Raw genomic sequence first — 16,051 nt, 5'->3', positions numbered from 1 at the left:
GCCTTGGGTGGTTGCCATACGGCTTGTCTGAGTATTCCGGTGCCCTGAGAGGGTGTTGAAATGGGTGCTGAAATGGGTGTTGAAATGGGTGCCCTAAGTCATTCTGGGGGCGGGCAAGATGACCACACAAGCTGGCGCGTTGCGCCCTGAGCAGACCTTGTGTCTCTTCCCGGCACACTCGACCTCTATTTCCCATGTGAGTTGGTACGAACGGGATACGTTATACGTGGTAAAACTGGGACACAGTGGTGTTTCGCCCTGAAAACCAAGTACGGCGTTGCCCAGCCGCAGACCATAGAGCGAGCCTATGTTTATTGCTGCTGGGGCGGTGCTGTGAGCCCTTGGAACATGGACGGTAGGAGATTCAAGTCGAGATCTCGAACTTGCGTGGACGTGTAATTCTCTTGGATCTTCCATGCTTTACCACTGCGGATGCATACAGGGTCGGCTTGGTCGGGGACGACGAATTCAAACGGCCAACTGAGGAAGCTAGGTTTGTGGGTGCAATGGCCAGTATAGAGGATCTTGTTCTGTTGGAAGAACTGCGTCCGGCCGCGCTCCGAGGTGCCCGACTGCCCGTATTGTTGAATGATGTGGGACTTTGCACGACCCCAGAACGAGACGGTCACGCTGCCGATGGCAGCCTGATCGGTGGTGTTTAGTACGACCTGCCCACTGATCAGGTCGCCGGGAGAATAGTACAGCAATGCTGGGGTGTCAAGCTCGAAGGACAGGCCTGGCGAGTTGTAAGCTTTGGTGAGCCCCATGGCCAAGGGTCCTGCAAGCAGGTGCGAAATGGATCGGCGGTCACGTCAAGAGCAGACCGTGACAGGGCCTCCGATGGTCCGTAGAGATTCGTCGTGGTGTTAGGTAGGTACCTTAGCAAAGCTAGGGTGTTCGCAGTGTACGAGCAAAAGAGTTAGATGGAGCGAGAGAGGGAAAGGGAGAGCAGAGAGAGTACCTACATGTACATCAAGATATGCAAGTGCAGGTGCGGCCAAAACCCAACAGCGTGCACGCCTGACATGGTACGTGTAAGGCACATACTTCGTAACCCCTCCGGCCGTCTGCTCCATGTGTTTGTTGCACGGTACGTGGAGGACACACTGCCAGTTACGGAGTACATGAGGTAGGTGCCAGGCATGTCCAGTGGTACGTGAATATACAAGGTTAGTACGGAGTATGTAGGCTAAGGGGCGCACCAACTTAGGGTTAGGGTTGATCAACTTAGTGCCATCAATTATTGCCAGTACTCCGTACTCGTACCTACAATGGCAGGCTAAGGCATCTATCTCCTTGGCAGTGCACAACTTAGTACTTCCTACTCCGTACTAGTACCTAGGTACTGCCACATGGAGTTAGTATTATCATTAGGATTTGGCCGTCGAACATGATTGGACTGTAGGATCATGCTTGCACAGACGACACCGAGTACGGATATACGAAGTACGGATACTCCCTACACATCAGGCAGGTACGTACTCACTTTTCTTAACTTACATACCTAGGTAGGTACTAGGTACCTATGTGTACCGATGTTTGTGCTTGCACCCTGTAGTGGACATACCGAGTACATACCTAAGGTACTGTAGACATAGACATATGCCAGTAGAAAGGCCTGTGGGTTCAAGCTCTTCCCTTCCCCTTCCTCCCACCTCCACCTCCACCACCGCCCGAAGCTCTCTTCTTCTTGGGCGGCTCTTCACTATCATCGCCATCCGCATCCTCCCCGTCTTTCTTTCTCTTCCCCTTTCCCTTCGCGCCACCGGCTGCGGTGCTCTTCTTCTTTGGTGCTTTGATGTACTTGTCTTTCTTCAAGTCCAATGCCTCATCTTCAGCCTCTTCAGCCTCAACATCGAGAACCTCGTCGGGTTCGGATTCATCGACTGCCTCCTCCAGATCCGGTTTCTCCTTCGGGCCCGCCCCCTTGGCTACGCCCAAAACATTGCTGGCCTTGACAAATGGCATGGGGTGGCTCTGAGAGTTGTACAACCGGGTGAACGTGGCCTTTGTCGCCGTTTCGAGCTTCACCTTCTCTTGGTCCATGGGACCCACGCCCAATTCCAGCATGGCATCGAAATCATCTTTGGTCAGATAATATGAATCCATGAAATCAATGACGTCCTGAACCGCTTCCTTGCCCTCGTTTTGGAGTGTCCCGACTGTTTTGTCCCAAAGAGCCGGGAGGTATTGTTGGCGCACTTCATTGCGATCGGCATTTGCACGGAGACGCATATGGCCTTGAATTTCCTTGATGAAGCGAGAGAGTTTGCCTGGAGATGGTCAGTATCCGAATCAGCTGGGGGCCATCGAACCAACTCACCCTGTTTGCTATTTTGGCCAAGCCAGCCAGCAAAACTAACCTGTCCGTTGAGATTACCATAAACAAAACTAGCTGGCTGCACAAAGCTGAAAATGGCATGCACAGGCATGAGACTCCATTGTTGCTGTGAGCCGTGTATCATCCGATCAACCAGGTCACCGTCACTGATACTGGAGGCAGCGTTGTCGATGAGTTCCAGCATTTTCATGTCCCGTTCTTTACCATGATAGGACGCTGCAAGACTAGGTTGAGTTTTGAGGTAGTTCTCCTGAAGCATCAAATAACTGAATTCGTGGTCGTTGAAGTACAACTCGGTTTTGTCGTTCAAGGTGGCCGTGGAGCTGGGGGCAAACATCTGTGGTCGGAGAATTTTGCTAACAATATCCCATGGTTTGAGAATGACATGTTTCTCCCAAGCCTTGGACATGGCTTTGGTGTCGCTAAATTCAAGATCCTTGTTGTCAAGCTTGATTGTCGAGATCATGTTGACGATTTGACGAATGTCTCCATTGCACCCTTCGATCAAAGCATTCATGATCGGAGGCGGGAGTTTCATGCCTTCGCGGAACAGTATCGTGGCAATTCGACCCCGGATCATGTCCGTAGTCGGCCTTCTAAACTGGAATTCGGCAGTCACATGGTAGAATGGCTTCATCTTTGGCAGGTTGCGTTCGTTGCAGATCAGAATCATCGGAATATGGGTCTTTTTGGCAACGGCAGCTAACGCACCCACGCCACCACGATCACCCGCTGACATGCCGTCGACTTCGTCCATAATCAAGACAATCTTCTTTTTGGAGGGGTCGACTTTCTTCCCATCACCAGCAAAATAACCGAGGAGGGATGTGGTGTCCAGAACCCCGGTTAAGCCTTGCTCCAACAATTTCTTGTTTCGGGTCTCGCTCGCATTGCTCTCCACAATGTCATAGCCCTCAAGTTTGGCTACCAGGTGAGCAGCCGTCGTCTTTCCCACGCCCGGAGGCCCATGAAGCAAGGCGGCGCGGAAGATGCCCTTTCCATCGGCGCCGGCCTTTTTGAAGTTGGACTTTGCGTTGTTTGGCCAATTGCGAAGCCATCTCTGTAAACCTTCGACGGCACTTTTGTTGCCACATACACTGCTGAGCGAATCAGGAGCGTACTTGTCCACCCATAGTCGGTCGTCAACTTTTCGTCCTTGAGACTTGTCGGCCGGAACCGACGCGCCGGTTCGAGCAGCAGCGGCTTTCGCTACTTTCGCTGCCTCTTGCTGCCTCTCCTTTTCTCGTCGTTCCATCTCCTCTGCTTCTTTGCGAATCTTGGCATCTTCTTTGGCTTGCTTCTCCGCATAGGCTTCGGCGGCTTTCCCGTCGCCACCATTGGCAGGAAGACGCTTGATCAGTTCGAAAAGACCCTCTTCGTTAATGGTCTTGATCCCCAACTTCTGAATGGTTTCGAGCTTCTTTGGCCCTGCATCGCTACCAATGACAACATAGCTTGTTTTCTTTGATGGAGCGCCAGTAACCTTGCCGCCGTATTGTTTCACAAGGTTTTGTCCTTCTTCTCGGCCCAAGGCATTCAGAACACCAGTGAAGACAAAGGTCAGCCCAGTGAGACAATTTTCTGCTCCCACAGGGATTTCTGCCGTCCCTGCTGCCGGTGGTGCAACACTGGCATTTCCACCTCCAGGCTGAAAGGTAAACTTCTTATTCTCGTCTCGTGGCGGTGGAGTAGGAGCTCGAACGGTGGGAATACTAGATAGAATATCTTGTATCTCTTTGCTTTCTTCTCGCTCTTCCTTCTTGGCGGGTGCACGGGGTCTTGTGGATGTCGTGGCTGTTGTCTTTCTCGGCTTCTTCTTGGGAGTTGCATCGCCATCGTCCAGGAAATCATTATCTTCATCCTCGTCGAGGTCTTTGGATTTCCGCTTGCGATTAGATGGTGCTGCCGACCTCTTTTTCCGGTCACCGGGTCTATCGTATATAGGTATCTCAGCCACTTCAACATCATCGTCGTCTTCGTCCGGTAGTGGTTTTTTCGCATTCCCATTTGCTGCTTTGTTATTTTTCTTTTGAGGCATCAGAACGTCGGCATCCGAGCCTTCTTCATAATCATCATCAACTTTCCTGCTCTTGAAGTCGTTGAAGATATCGTCGTGCCCTTCTGAGTCGTCTTGTAGCACAGTGTTTGGTATTTCTGCATCATCTTCTGTATAGTTCTTCATTGTAGTCTTCCTCGTCGATCTTCGACCGCTAGAGGGAGTTTCGGCGTTCGTGGTCTTTGAGGGAGAGTTTGCGGTTCCATTTGCATTCGCAGCTTTGGTTTTGATCGGGGTGGATTTACTGCGGCTGGCTTTTGAGGAGGCAAAGTAAGCCGAGCTTGTGATCTCCTCCTCTACAGGTTCCTTGACGATTCGCTTCGCTTTCGGCGTTGAGGATTTCTTGGGCTTGGTTTCGACAACCTCATCATCATCTTCATCGTCTGAGACGACCTTGCGAGCACGCCCACGCTGTTTGGAATTTTGCTTGGAGGTCGACTGTTGGAGATTAGCCCTATAGGGTCGTGGATCAAGCACAAAATCGAGCATACGATGTTTTTCTTAGTTGCCTCCGACCCGACGCCCTTCGCTGCGGCCTTTGCTCCTCCACCTCCTCCGCCGAAGAAACTTCTAATGTCGGGCATTATTTCGAAGAAAAGGGTAATGTGAAATGGCTTGTCAGGCCCGGCTGAGATAATACATGGGTGATGGAGAGGAGACGGGTACAGCTTTGAGGTTTGAGCTACAAGTGGGCGGAAGTCGCATGCAGTGTTGAGTGTCTAACTGCAATTCGTCTCGAGGATGACGCGCTACACTGCACGGGGACGCGCTGGGCGTGTAAGGGGATGATGGATAATGGGACCCAATTGGGACGGGCGTGACGCCGCCTTGAGCCCACCTATATGGGCGCCTTAGCCCTCGTGAGTTCGCCGTTGAACCGCCAAGAAGCAATTCCGCTTTCAGCTGATGCAGTGTGCCAATGGGCTGCAGCTTCGTTGAATGCACTTTTCTCCCAATCCGATCGCCGTTGCCGCAGTCGCTCGCGTTCTCCATCTGGGAGAGTGAAACTTGTGCGAGCTGCAGCTGCGTGTTCTTGTCTTCGTACTTGCAATGGCTGGTCCATCGATCAAACCGGCTGGTATGATCTCACTCCGGGAGAGGCTCCTTCTGGACATTAGGTACTGACCTGTGAATAGCGGCTTGTCTGCGATGCTTGCAGTCAACAACGATGTTTTCCTCCACACGACCAACGTCCCTTACTCGGGCCTCGTCAGTATGCTGGCGATCATTCTCTACAATGCCAGCGCGACAAGACTGGTTAACGCCGAAGCGCCCGGAAACGAGAAAATCCATGACTGGAAGACCGCGCATGCCAACGGGAGGCTCAACCAGAGGCACAACTGTGGTCTGGGGCGATTACGGTCTGAGGATGAAAGATCACGACCGGAGAGTGTCAGCAAAACAACTCAAAACCGGCGAAGAGACCATACATCGAAGACTGCGCGGAGAGCATTACAAACTATATAAAAGAGTCAGTGCAAACATCGGCGTCTACGTTAAGGGAAACGATGTGCGTATGGGCAAAGGAAAAGGAAAATTCGACCATTGGGCTGCCCGGATACCTGTCAGCAGAATCATCTTCGAAGTCAAAGGCAAAATTCACGAACAGGTGGTAAGAGACGCCTTCAGACTGGCTGGCAACAAACTGCCGGGCATGTATGAGTTTGTCAGGAAAGGCGACCCTCCTGTTGTTGGCATCACGAAACTGGGCAACGGAGTAACCCTGGAGAAGCTCAAGGAGGCCAAAAGAGAAGTGGAACCTCAGAATAAAACGGAGGAGCCACAACTGATGACACCGCCCGTGGCGAATACGCCCCAGCAAACAGTTTCCACCTAGCTGGGTGAGATCCTAACGACCGCCCATGCTCTCCCGAATGCATCAACATTCCTCAATACTCTACACAGTACGAAAATGCGAGCACTCTCATGCCCCTACTCCAGATCCTGAACCATATCCCTGCTGCGGCCGGGAGTCCTTCTGACTCTCAGATTGATCTGCAGTTCCACCATATCCGGCTCCCTGAGATGCGACCCCACTGGAAGTTGTTGTTGTGCCACCCATACCAGACTCGGAAATGTTTTGCCCGTATCTGATGTTGTCTGCGGACTGTCGGCCACGGTCTTGGGAAGTTGGCGGTGTATCGGACGTGTTTGGGCCAGCTGCAAGATATTAGGATTGACGGACTGGAAAGCATGATCAGAGTGCTAGCAAGACATACAACCCATTTGTCCCCTCTGCTTCTCGGTTGGCTGAGTCACAGTCTTGATGGACTCGTACCTACATGCCTCAGCCATGATCTGCCAGAGACACCAGGAAGGGACGGGCTTCAACAACATACTGAGTACTTTCGCCGCCAGCCACTGTATCCATAGTTTTATCGTCGGACTTAGAATTGTCCATTTTGAAGCCTTTGAAGGAGTCGTACCAGTGACAGGTCAGGACAGTATCTACGGTCTGGGTGATCGCGTGGAATAAGTCCATTAATGTGAGAGCCCCAGGGCAACCATGCTTTGTGCTTTGAGGGAAACTATGAGGTTTCGTGAGTGCAAGGTGGGCTTTGACGTCAGTATTACTACTACTCCGTAAGGTGCCTTTGTGCCTTGGTGATGGAGCAAGATCTTGAAGTGCAATTTGGCGCGATTGGATGAACCAAGACGTTACCCAATGAGAGCTCACTATCAGCCCGGTGGAGCATATGACCGGATCAGGTGTGTGCGGTGGATCATGACAACCACTGCCGCCTTGCCCTTCAACTTCATTTCGCAGTGTATACTCCGTATCTACCTTAGATATCTACCTAGGTATATATATCATCCACGCAAAGACTGGTTTCGAGTGCCCCATGGACTGCTTCACCGGCCGCACCAGAATTTGGGGGCTACGGTGGATAGATCCAAATCCTGGTTGGTGTAGAGGATGAGAAGAATTTGGCAGGGAGACCTCCATGCACCCATTTGCCATCGTCCACTCAGGAAACCCTGCCCCCTGTCCGCGGCCGCAGGGTTACACAACATGTGATGATGAAGAGGGAAGAGTGTGGGAGGGTGAGGGAGGGGCAAGCCTAAGGTCCTTACGTTCCTTTTATTGTCTTCCTCTAACTCGCACTCATCGCCTCGACGTCTGCCTGGCAGCTCAACTTTCTTTCCTTCTGTCCTAGCCCGATCTTTTCATCAGACTGCCATCTCAGACACCAGCATTCGTGTCACTACACGACACTCCAGCGCAGTCTAGCTGCACAATGGACCTGGGATCTGACGCTCACGCCAGACGGCTGCTTCTCTGCTCTCTCGTCGCGAGTCAATCTTCCTTCCCGTGACCGTTAGATCTGGGTTGCTGACTCCTGGAATACCGGGGACCTCTCAGATCGCCACAGCATCAATCGTTCTCTCAGCGTACGGGCTTTCCGCTTTGCCATGCCCTTCTTCTCAACTCACTCAAACACCAACTCTCTCCTCTTCAATCTTCCTTTCCTCTGTCCTCCCCTAGCTGTACACTCATTCCTCCATTGCTCAAGCTGACCCGAGTGTGCTGCGTCCAGCATCTCCTGGTCCCAAATCACGACCCTCTCATTGCCCTGCCCGCTCGTATTACCAGTCTCTAACATCCTCATCTCGCTCATACTGGCCGGGGCTACCCTAGCGACGGGTCTTCTTGCCCGCAGAGCGAGATTGGCCCTCGGACCAACCAAGACGTCGACACCAACACCGACGAGGTCAAGTTCGGCCTTCATCATTTCCAACCTGGTATATTTCGTGCGCAAAGTGGGACCTCTCATCCCCTTCTCCTTCTTCGTCTTGTCTCTGGTCTACGCGGACGCGACGCCCTCGTCGTTGAACATGATGTCCTGCGCCCTAGAATCGCAATGGACGGCAATGTTCCGGCGCAAAGACGAGCGCGCCATCCGTGCCATCCAGACCGCCCTGCACTGCTGCGGCTTCAACTCGCCGCATGATCGCGCGTGGCCGTTTCCGAGCCGTGGCGTCGACGCCCACGCGTGTGAGGTCGCCCTGGGGTATGATAGGCGATGTGTTGATCCGTGGCGTCGGCACGAGGTCCGCGTGGCCGTTATGGTAGGCGTGGCAAGTCTGGTGAATTGGCTCCTGGCGGTATGTGCCGCCCTCTGTTCTCTATTGTCTGTTCTCCCCGCAAAGCACTGCATGCTCGATCCTTTGAAGATACGCCGACGCCAGTGACTGGATCGGATGCAGCCAATTTCATCACGGCATGGACCAGGCGGGGAAGGAATCAAGGTTTGAAAACTGACCAGGGCTGACTTTTGCGACCTCCAGCATCTCGTCGACATGGCCTTGCGAGCAGACCGAGATCCAGACCGGGACCGAGGCCGGCGCGGCACGAGCACTGGGATCGGCGTCTACAGTCGCCTCCAACATGCCGGTGTGTCGGAGCCTGCCCAGCCCGGAAACGATAGATTGCGGCTGCTGAGGGCAGTAGACGAGGAAGTAGACGGAGAAGCAGGCGAAGACGTAGACAGATACGGCGACGGCGACCATGACGAAGAAGGAGGAGATGGACAGTCAGGCAGAGGCAAGAGTGGACAGGGACGGGCACGCGGACCCCAGTCTTATTCGGGGACGGAATGAAAACACGAGAGCTTCTTGGAATCAAAGTCTGGCTTGAATCACAGAACTATGTGGATCCATTGGATCCATCACTTTTTGGTCCGCACTCTGCTCATCCGTCTATCTAGCTTGAGAATAATCAAAGAGATATCTTCCCATGACACATGACACACTGCTCGTCGCTGCGGGACGCCTTTTAAGCCACGAACTCTCCTCCTTCTGCCAGCTCCACAACCGCCAACACCGACGCCGATAGAATATGGACCACTACTTCTCAGCCAATGGCCGCTGGGCGATCCCATGGCTGAAGAGATCAGCATCGACCTGACTGACGAGGTCGTCTGCATTCGGCTTGGGCGCGTTGAGCTTCCTAGCAGCGTATCGTCGGAATCCCGGGATCTTGCCGATGAAAGCCAGGAATGGTCTCTGCAGGGGCAGCGAGCCCGTGCGTTCCTCGTACAGCATGCAAGCGATGGCCACCATGATAAAGATCCAGTACATGTTGTACGAGATGACGGAGCCATAGGTCGCGGTGTTTTGCCAGCCTAGCAACGCGTTGAAGACATCCCAGCCGTGGTCGAGCTCGGGATTGCAGCAGTTGACATGCCACACGGTCTGGCGAATGTTGTATGATCCCGGCCCATCGCCTGACTCGGCAACGTCTCCGCCAACCTTCTGCGCGAACTTGTAGAATTGCAAGCTCCACACAGACTTGGAGAACATGCCCGCGGCAAGGAGATAAAGGATGCAGGTCGATGCGATGAGGAAGTACTGGATCGTCATGACATTGCCGCCGCGGTAGAGCAGGTAGCCAATCAGCAGGCCGGCGAGCAGGCCAGTGATGACGGGGATCGGAAACGCGGTGGCAGGCAATCCCAGCGAGACACCGCCGACAAAGACGACAGCCTCGAGACCCTCCCGCAGAGTGGTGATAAAGGGCAAAAGGAACATGGCATGTCGGCGACCCCAATCGCCGAGCCATTTGGTCGTGGTTTGGTGTTTGCCTTTGGCAAGAAGAGCCTGGGCGATCTTGACTCGCCACTTTTCCTTGGTCTTGTTGATGCGCAGGATGGCCAGGCCCATGACGGTGATGATGATGCTGGCGATCAGGTAGAAGATGCCTTCCCAGAGATCCTCCGACTCGGCCCAAAGATCATGGCCCAGGCCGTAGAAGACACCGATGAAGGCACCGCCGATGACCAGGGCAATGAGAATGCCACCCAGCGACCCGACCCATACTTGACGGACTAGCCGTTTGTATATTATAGGGTCTTGGTGCGGCTGGCCGAGGGACTGCTTCAGGAAGGCAAGCAGAACGGAAACAATAATGACCGCCTCGAGAGCTTCTCGGAAAATGATGAAGAAGACTTGGACGCCGAAGACGTTGGTCATGGTGAGGGCGGAGGAACTCACCGGGGTGGCAGTCCAGTATCAATGGCCAGAGGGAGAGTTCGGAGGCTGGAGGACAAGACAAGCAAAAGTCAAGAGCGAGGTGAAGCTTTAGTAGGAGCAGCTTGAGGGTGGTTCGACTGCCCGATTTGGAGCCGAGTCGGAAAACACGTTGCTCAGCCCGACGTCGGAAGGGAGAGAATGGGACGGCGCATCTCTAGTCTGCTCGTGCTGGGGCTTGTTGCATGGGCAGGACGCTCTCAGCGTTTTGATAGTGTAAGTGGAATGATCATCTGATAACTCCATTTTGATAAGATTATCGGGTGCGACGGATGGCGACGAGAACTATGGTTGGTGGACAATCTCCTGAAGCGAGCATCAGATAACTTTATTGCAAGGTGCCAGGGCTGGGCAACCAGTCTAAGGGCCCTAGACCTCCTCGTGTGTCCAAGCGTAGTGAGACCAGCGGGAGAAGATGGCAGCCGGAGGGGGCGACGGCGGGCGAGCTCGCTAAACGATTGGTATCGAGGCCGCTCAGGGCCCGGCGGGTGGGACTGAGCTGGGGAGGGAGAAAAAATCTCTGCACGGGCGGACGACCCTTGGGGATGGAGACGGCGGTTGCGCGAAGGGATACAGTTGGCGAGTTGGGACAAGAGCAACAAGCACATCGCAGGGAAGCGACTTTTGCACGAGGCCGATGTAGGAGAGCTGGCTGCAGCGCTGCCCGTCCGCCACGCTGGTGTGGAATCCTCCTCTTGAGTCGTGCGTCGCGTGAGCTCGACCGGCCGCATATAGGGAACGTGGGGACCCGTCAGGGCCAGCACCGTGGCCAGCATTCATCGAGCATTCTTTCGCGAGCGTCTTGTCCTGGCCGTGGTTCTGTTCTGTGCTGTTCTGCGTTGTGCGGCGTGGGAAGGATAAAGATAGACCAACAGGATCAATCGACACCGTTCACAGTTCAGAGTTCAGAGTGAGCTGCGCCTTGCGTGCCTGCGCAAGCCTTTGCTAAGCCTGTGCAAGCCCACGTGTTTCCGCCATGCCGATGCTTGGTTCTTCCTCCCTGCAGCAGCACCTGCTGTTGCTCGTCTTCCTCGTCGTCGCCGTCGCCGTCGGGCAGGCCGCAGCCAAGACTGTCACCTACGACTTCAACGTCAGCTGGGTCACCGCCAACCCCGATGGGTTGATGGAGCGGAAGGTCGTCGGCATCAATGGCCAGTGGCCGCTGCCCGTCATCGAGGTCGACAAGGGCGACCGCCTCGTCGTCAACATGTACAACGGCCTGGGGGACAAGAACGCCAGCATTCACTTCCACGGCATGTACCAAAACGGCACCAACAACATGGACGGCCCGTCCATGGCCACCCAATGCCCCATTCCGCCCGGGTACAACTTCACCTACGACTTCACCGTCGACCAGAACGGGACGTATTGGTACCATTGCCACACCGAGTTCTGCTATCCCGACGGCTATCGCCAGGCTTTGATCGTGCACGATAGTGATGCCTTCTTCAACGACGACTATGAGGAGGAGCTCACCTGGACCATCAGTGACTGGTATCACGATTTCGTCGAGGACATCCAGTTCCTGTCGCTCTACAATCCCACCGGTGCCGAGCCCGTCCCGAACTCGTTCCTCCTCAACGACACCCAGCATTCCAGCATCCCGGTCAAGCCAGACACCACCTACCTGATCCGCATCATCAACATCGGGGCCTTTGTCGCACAATACTTCTACATTGAGGACCACACCTTCAAGATCGTCGAGATCGACGGCGTCTACGTCGAACCGAAAGAGGCCGACCTGCTCTACATTTCCGTGGCGCAGCGGTACTCGATTCTGCTCACGACCAAGAACAGCACCGACAAGAACTATGCCATCGTGACCGTCGCCGACTCGGACCTGCTTGATGTCATTGAACCCGAGCTTCAGCTCAACAACACCAACTGGCTGCAGTACGATGCTGACGCCCCTCACGAGGATGCCGTCATGACCGTCGAAGCCTCTGCGGACCTCGTGCCGTTTGACGACTTCACCCTCGTCCCTCACGACCAGATGGAACTGCTGCCAGAACCGGACTTTGAGATCAATGTCACGGTGACCATGAACAATCTCTACAACGGCTTCGGCTACGCATTCTTCAACGACATTTCCTACACCGCGCCCAAAGTGCCAACCCTCTACACCGTCCTGTCCGCGGGCGACCTAGCCACCAATTCCGAGGTCTACGGCGAGTTCACCCACCCGATAGTCTTGCAGCACAACGATGTAGTGCAAGTGGTGCTCAACAATGGTGACTCGGGCTCCCACCCGTTCCACTTGCACGGCCACAACTTCCAGGTCATTGAACGTGCGCCGCCGTTCAATGAACACCGAAACGACTACGCCGACGGCGATCCTCTTACTTTCGACCCGGCCAACCACACCGCCTTCCCGGCAATCCCCGCGCGGAGAGACACCTTTGTCGTCCCGCCCCAGGGATACTTTGTCATTCGCTTTGTGGCCGACAATCCCGGCGTGTGGCTATTCCACTGCCACATCGACTGGCACTTGGCTCAGGGCCTGGCCATGTCGTTTATTGAAGCGCCCCTGCAGATCCAAGAGACCACCCACATCCCGCAGCAGCACTACGATGTCTGCCGGGCCGGTGGTGTGCCATTCGAAGGTAACGCCGCTGCGCACACACAAGACCTTCTGGACCTTGATGGCCAGAATAAGCAGCAGCCCTTTCTCCCTGCAGGCTTCACCGCGCGCGGAATCGTGGCCCTGGTCTTCTCCTGCATCAGTGCGTTCCTCGGAATGGCATTCATTGTTGTGTATGGCCTGTCGACCCCAGCGGCTCCGTTGGAGAAGACAAGTACGGACACCAGTGACATCGCGTCTGCTTCTGCTCCTGTTCCGGCTCCAGGCACCGGTGGAGTCCAGCATACTGTTGAGCCTTATCGTGACTAGGCCTGTGAGTGATGTTGGGATTCGATAAATGTTGTTAGTTAGCACCAATGAGAATGGTGTCGAGTCCTCAGGTCATGCCGAGGCCGAAGTCCGATATTCTCCACAAATCTAATTACCCAAATTTATTTAGTATTTGTGTACTGATACCGTGTGCTCTATTGTGCGTCTTCATGTCTGTCTGTAGAGTGAACAGGACGCACCGTGCGTTGATGAGGCTACTGTAGGCTACTGTATCCGTACAGACTGCTCTGTAGACTCTATTAATGGATCCCGTGCGGGTGCCCGAAACGTCGCCATCAGGAGGGTCTGAATGCTCGGCGGTATCACATCACGTGAGCGCGTGAGCGCGACCCATCACATCACCTGAGGCCGTCCTCGACTAGTATTTTCATGCTTCTGATGAAGCTTGGTTCTGACCTGCTTTCCCAAGTCTCTATTCTCCAAGCCTTTGACAGCATTATGGCTTCCAAATGCTGTGCTTCTAGGCTAGGACTGTCTAATCTACACCCCCCGCTCACAAGGACATACCACGATATACCCTCTCCAATGTTTCGACCGAGAATACAGATTCGAACTGTCGTACAGACATCCAATAAGGCTCGATATGCCACGCAGTGGGATGCAGCTCGAGCTGAAGCCAAGCAGAAGAATCGAACTACAATGTAGGGATAAACTTGAGGGACAGATACAGGAGAGGCTCACATTCACCGCAGGTTCTACGGGCTGAGTGTCGGCATAACTCTCGTCGCCCTGTCTTATGCTTCCGTACCCTTGTATAAAATGGTGAGTCGATACACGCATATTAGGCCTTGTTCAAAACCTTACAGGTGCTTCAGATATGTCAACAAACCGGCTGGTCTGGCCAGCCTGTCAAAGCTCACGAGTCAAACGGAGATCCTGCCCTACGATTAAGACCAGTCCAAGACCACCGCCGTTTACGTATTACCTTCAATGGCTCGGTTTCCGATATCCTGCCCTGGAAATTCACGCCGCAGCAACGCGAAGTCCGTGTGCTACCGGGTGAAACAGCATTGGCATTCTACACTGCCACCAACAAAAGCGAGGCAGACATTATCGGGGTGGCTACATATTCCGTGACACCTGCGCAAGTGGCGCCATACTTCAGCAAGATCCAATGCTTTTGTTTCGAAGAGCAACGGCTAAACGCCGGCGAGACGGTGGACATGCCGGTGTTCTTCTTCATCGATCCGGAATTTGTCAAGGATCCGGCCATGAAGGGCATTGACACAATCACGTTGAGTTATACATTTTTCAAGGCGAGATATGACAAGAATGGGGTCTTGACCACCATCCCCATGGCCATGGCGCCGGCATAGTGTGGAGTGCAGGACTGAATGCAAAGCCATATACGACTGGAACCAGCACCGAGCCCCGCCAGGTAAACTCTCATGTCCCGTCGAGGAATGCCGACTGCGCTTCAACCACTCAATCATGTCATCTAGCTATGGTCCGGTGGGTAGACGGATACTACCACTTGATTACCTGGCCGTCCTGGATCGCAATTGTCGGCTGCCTCAGAACCTTTCTCTTACTATTTAAACGTCGGCAGATCTAAACTCTGCGGAAACCCCACTTCTCGCCACGGACTCAGTCATACTGCAGATGTAGCCGCTCGTGCACCTCGGCTTGGTACGCTGGAGATTCTGTTGGGATGGCGTAGATCTGGTCAAGGCTCGACTTACGCAGTTGCGGAAGAGTGTCTCGATAATGGCAAGCTTGAGGCGTACAGCGCCTGGCATCAGCAATCGCGTTCCATGATTTGGGGACTGGTTTGTCCAGTGTGGCTACATGCCTGGACAGCGGCTTACTTGAGTCGTCACTGTCACTCAGCCCGAGGTAGAGTTCAGACCGCGAGGGAAGAGACATCTGAGCACCTGTACTCGGATTACAAAAGAGCACAATCAAATCCTCGAAACCAGCGAGATTGACCTTCTCGGCCGGGCTGATGGCTGATGGCGCGTTGAAGTCAGTTAGGTGGTTGGACAAGCCGACGTCCTCAGGCACAGGGAGGCGGGTCGAAAGGGAATTTTGGCGTCTACGCCCATTTCAGCAACGGTCAGCATGAGGATACGAGTTTCTGTCAGGGCTGCCGTAGACTCCTTTTGCTTGTCGGGTTGATGGCCACTTTGATGGACGTGGTGCGCTCGACACCAATATCAAGCACAGAGAGGGATATCTTACAAGCCATAGTGCGGGATACAGCAGATCTCTCAACTCCGTCCAGTCCAATCCAATTCAAAGTTTGATCTGAGGAGGAATGTGATTGTCTAACAGCGCAATGTAATACAATGCTAACCATGTTGTTTCCTCGAACTTGCGTCTCGAATTCAGGTTCAGATTGAGACTCAGACTTGGGCCCCCAGAGAGCTTCGTTTGATAGAATCTGAGGTAGGGGCAGACCGACTACTCGTTTACTAAAGGCTGTATGTATAGTAACACCAACTATTATGACTAACGGCTTCAGAGAGTCATCGCAAACAGGGAAACGAGGAAAGCGCTTGGAATGGTTGATGGATTAATTATGTTTTACATTATTATCTCGCGTCACCAGGCGCAGTTTGTGTCGTATAGCTCGGACTTTTGTTCCCGCACTCGGTCTCGCTACAGTGGCCGCTGTGGCGAGACGAGAAAAGCAAATATGTGGTCTTTCAGCTTTGTTCGTCCGCAGCTGTATGAAATCCCTGTGTAGTTCGGTATGGAGTCGAGGAGGTAA

At 53.8% G+C, this 16,051-nt stretch overlaps 9 protein-coding genes across 9 annotated transcripts; 4 read left to right on the top strand and 5 right to left on the bottom strand.

Annotated features, from left to right (window-relative positions):
* Window positions 1-311: 311 nt before the first annotated feature.
* A1O3_10398 (uncharacterized protein) lies at window positions 312-767 on the bottom strand (the record flags this gene model as incomplete). The annotated part of the gene is made up of 1 exon (XM_007740488.1): window positions 312-767. The coding sequence occupies one exon, from the start codon at window positions 765-767 to the stop codon at window positions 312-314; it is 456 nt and encodes a 151-aa protein (XP_007738678.1).
* An 859-nt stretch (window positions 768-1,626) lies between these two features.
* A1O3_10397 (replication factor C subunit 1) lies at window positions 1,627-4,981 on the bottom strand (the record flags this gene model as incomplete). The annotated part of the gene is made up of 3 exons (XM_007740487.1): window positions 1,627-2,273; window positions 2,324-4,835; window positions 4,889-4,981. The coding sequence occupies 3 exons, from the start codon at window positions 4,979-4,981 to the stop codon at window positions 1,627-1,629; spliced, it is 3,252 nt and encodes a 1,083-aa protein (XP_007738677.1).
* A 653-nt stretch (window positions 4,982-5,634) lies between these two features.
* On the top strand, window positions 5,635-6,234 carry A1O3_10396 (uncharacterized protein; the record flags this gene model as incomplete). The annotated part of the gene is made up of 1 exon (XM_007740486.1): window positions 5,635-6,234. The coding sequence occupies one exon, from the start codon at window positions 5,635-5,637 to the stop codon at window positions 6,232-6,234; it is 600 nt and encodes a 199-aa protein (XP_007738676.1).
* An 87-nt stretch (window positions 6,235-6,321) lies between these two features.
* A1O3_10395 (uncharacterized protein) lies at window positions 6,322-6,879 on the bottom strand (the record flags this gene model as incomplete). Its single annotated transcript, XM_007740485.1, has 3 exons — window positions 6,322-6,557; window positions 6,617-6,675; window positions 6,737-6,879. 3 exons carry the CDS (start codon window positions 6,877-6,879, stop codon window positions 6,322-6,324), a joined length of 438 nt encoding a protein of 145 aa, XP_007738675.1.
* A 1,358-nt stretch (window positions 6,880-8,237) lies between these two features.
* On the top strand, window positions 8,238-8,999 carry A1O3_10394 (uncharacterized protein; the record flags this gene model as incomplete). Its single annotated transcript, XM_007740484.1, has 2 exons — window positions 8,238-8,504; window positions 8,688-8,999. The coding sequence occupies 2 exons, from the start codon at window positions 8,238-8,240 to the stop codon at window positions 8,997-8,999; spliced, it is 579 nt and encodes a 192-aa protein (XP_007738674.1).
* A 246-nt stretch (window positions 9,000-9,245) lies between these two features.
* Window positions 9,246-10,370, bottom strand: A1O3_10393 (high-affinity iron transporter; the record flags this gene model as incomplete). The annotated part of the gene is made up of 1 exon (XM_007740483.1): window positions 9,246-10,370. One exon carries the CDS (start codon window positions 10,368-10,370, stop codon window positions 9,246-9,248), a length of 1,125 nt encoding a protein of 374 aa, XP_007738673.1.
* Window positions 10,371-11,403: 1,033 nt separating this feature from the next.
* On the top strand, window positions 11,404-13,317 carry A1O3_10392 (uncharacterized protein; the record flags this gene model as incomplete). Its single annotated transcript, XM_007740482.1, has 1 exon — window positions 11,404-13,317. One exon carries the CDS (start codon window positions 11,404-11,406, stop codon window positions 13,315-13,317), a length of 1,914 nt encoding a protein of 637 aa, XP_007738672.1.
* Window positions 13,318-13,863: 546 nt separating this feature from the next.
* A1O3_10391 (cytochrome c oxidase assembly protein subunit 11) lies at window positions 13,864-14,654 on the top strand (the record flags this gene model as incomplete). The annotated part of the gene is made up of 3 exons (XM_007740481.1): window positions 13,864-13,979; window positions 14,031-14,100; window positions 14,154-14,654. 3 exons carry the CDS (start codon window positions 13,864-13,866, stop codon window positions 14,652-14,654), a joined length of 687 nt encoding a protein of 228 aa, XP_007738671.1.
* Window positions 14,655-14,925: 271 nt separating this feature from the next.
* A1O3_10390 (uncharacterized protein) lies at window positions 14,926-15,204 on the bottom strand (the record flags this gene model as incomplete). The annotated part of the gene is made up of 1 exon (XM_007740480.1): window positions 14,926-15,204. The coding sequence occupies one exon, from the start codon at window positions 15,202-15,204 to the stop codon at window positions 14,926-14,928; it is 279 nt and encodes a 92-aa protein (XP_007738670.1).
* Window positions 15,205-16,051: the final 847 nt, after the last annotated feature.

This window comes from Capronia epimyces (assembly GCF_000585565.1).
Source record: "Capronia epimyces CBS 606.96 chromosome Unknown aczIQ-supercont1.11, whole genome shotgun sequence".
Classification (NCBI taxonomy): Eukaryota; Fungi; Ascomycota; class Eurotiomycetes; order Chaetothyriales; family Herpotrichiellaceae; genus Capronia; species Capronia epimyces.
Note: the sequence above shows the minus strand (reverse complement) of the source record. Positions and strands in the feature narration are given on the sequence as shown.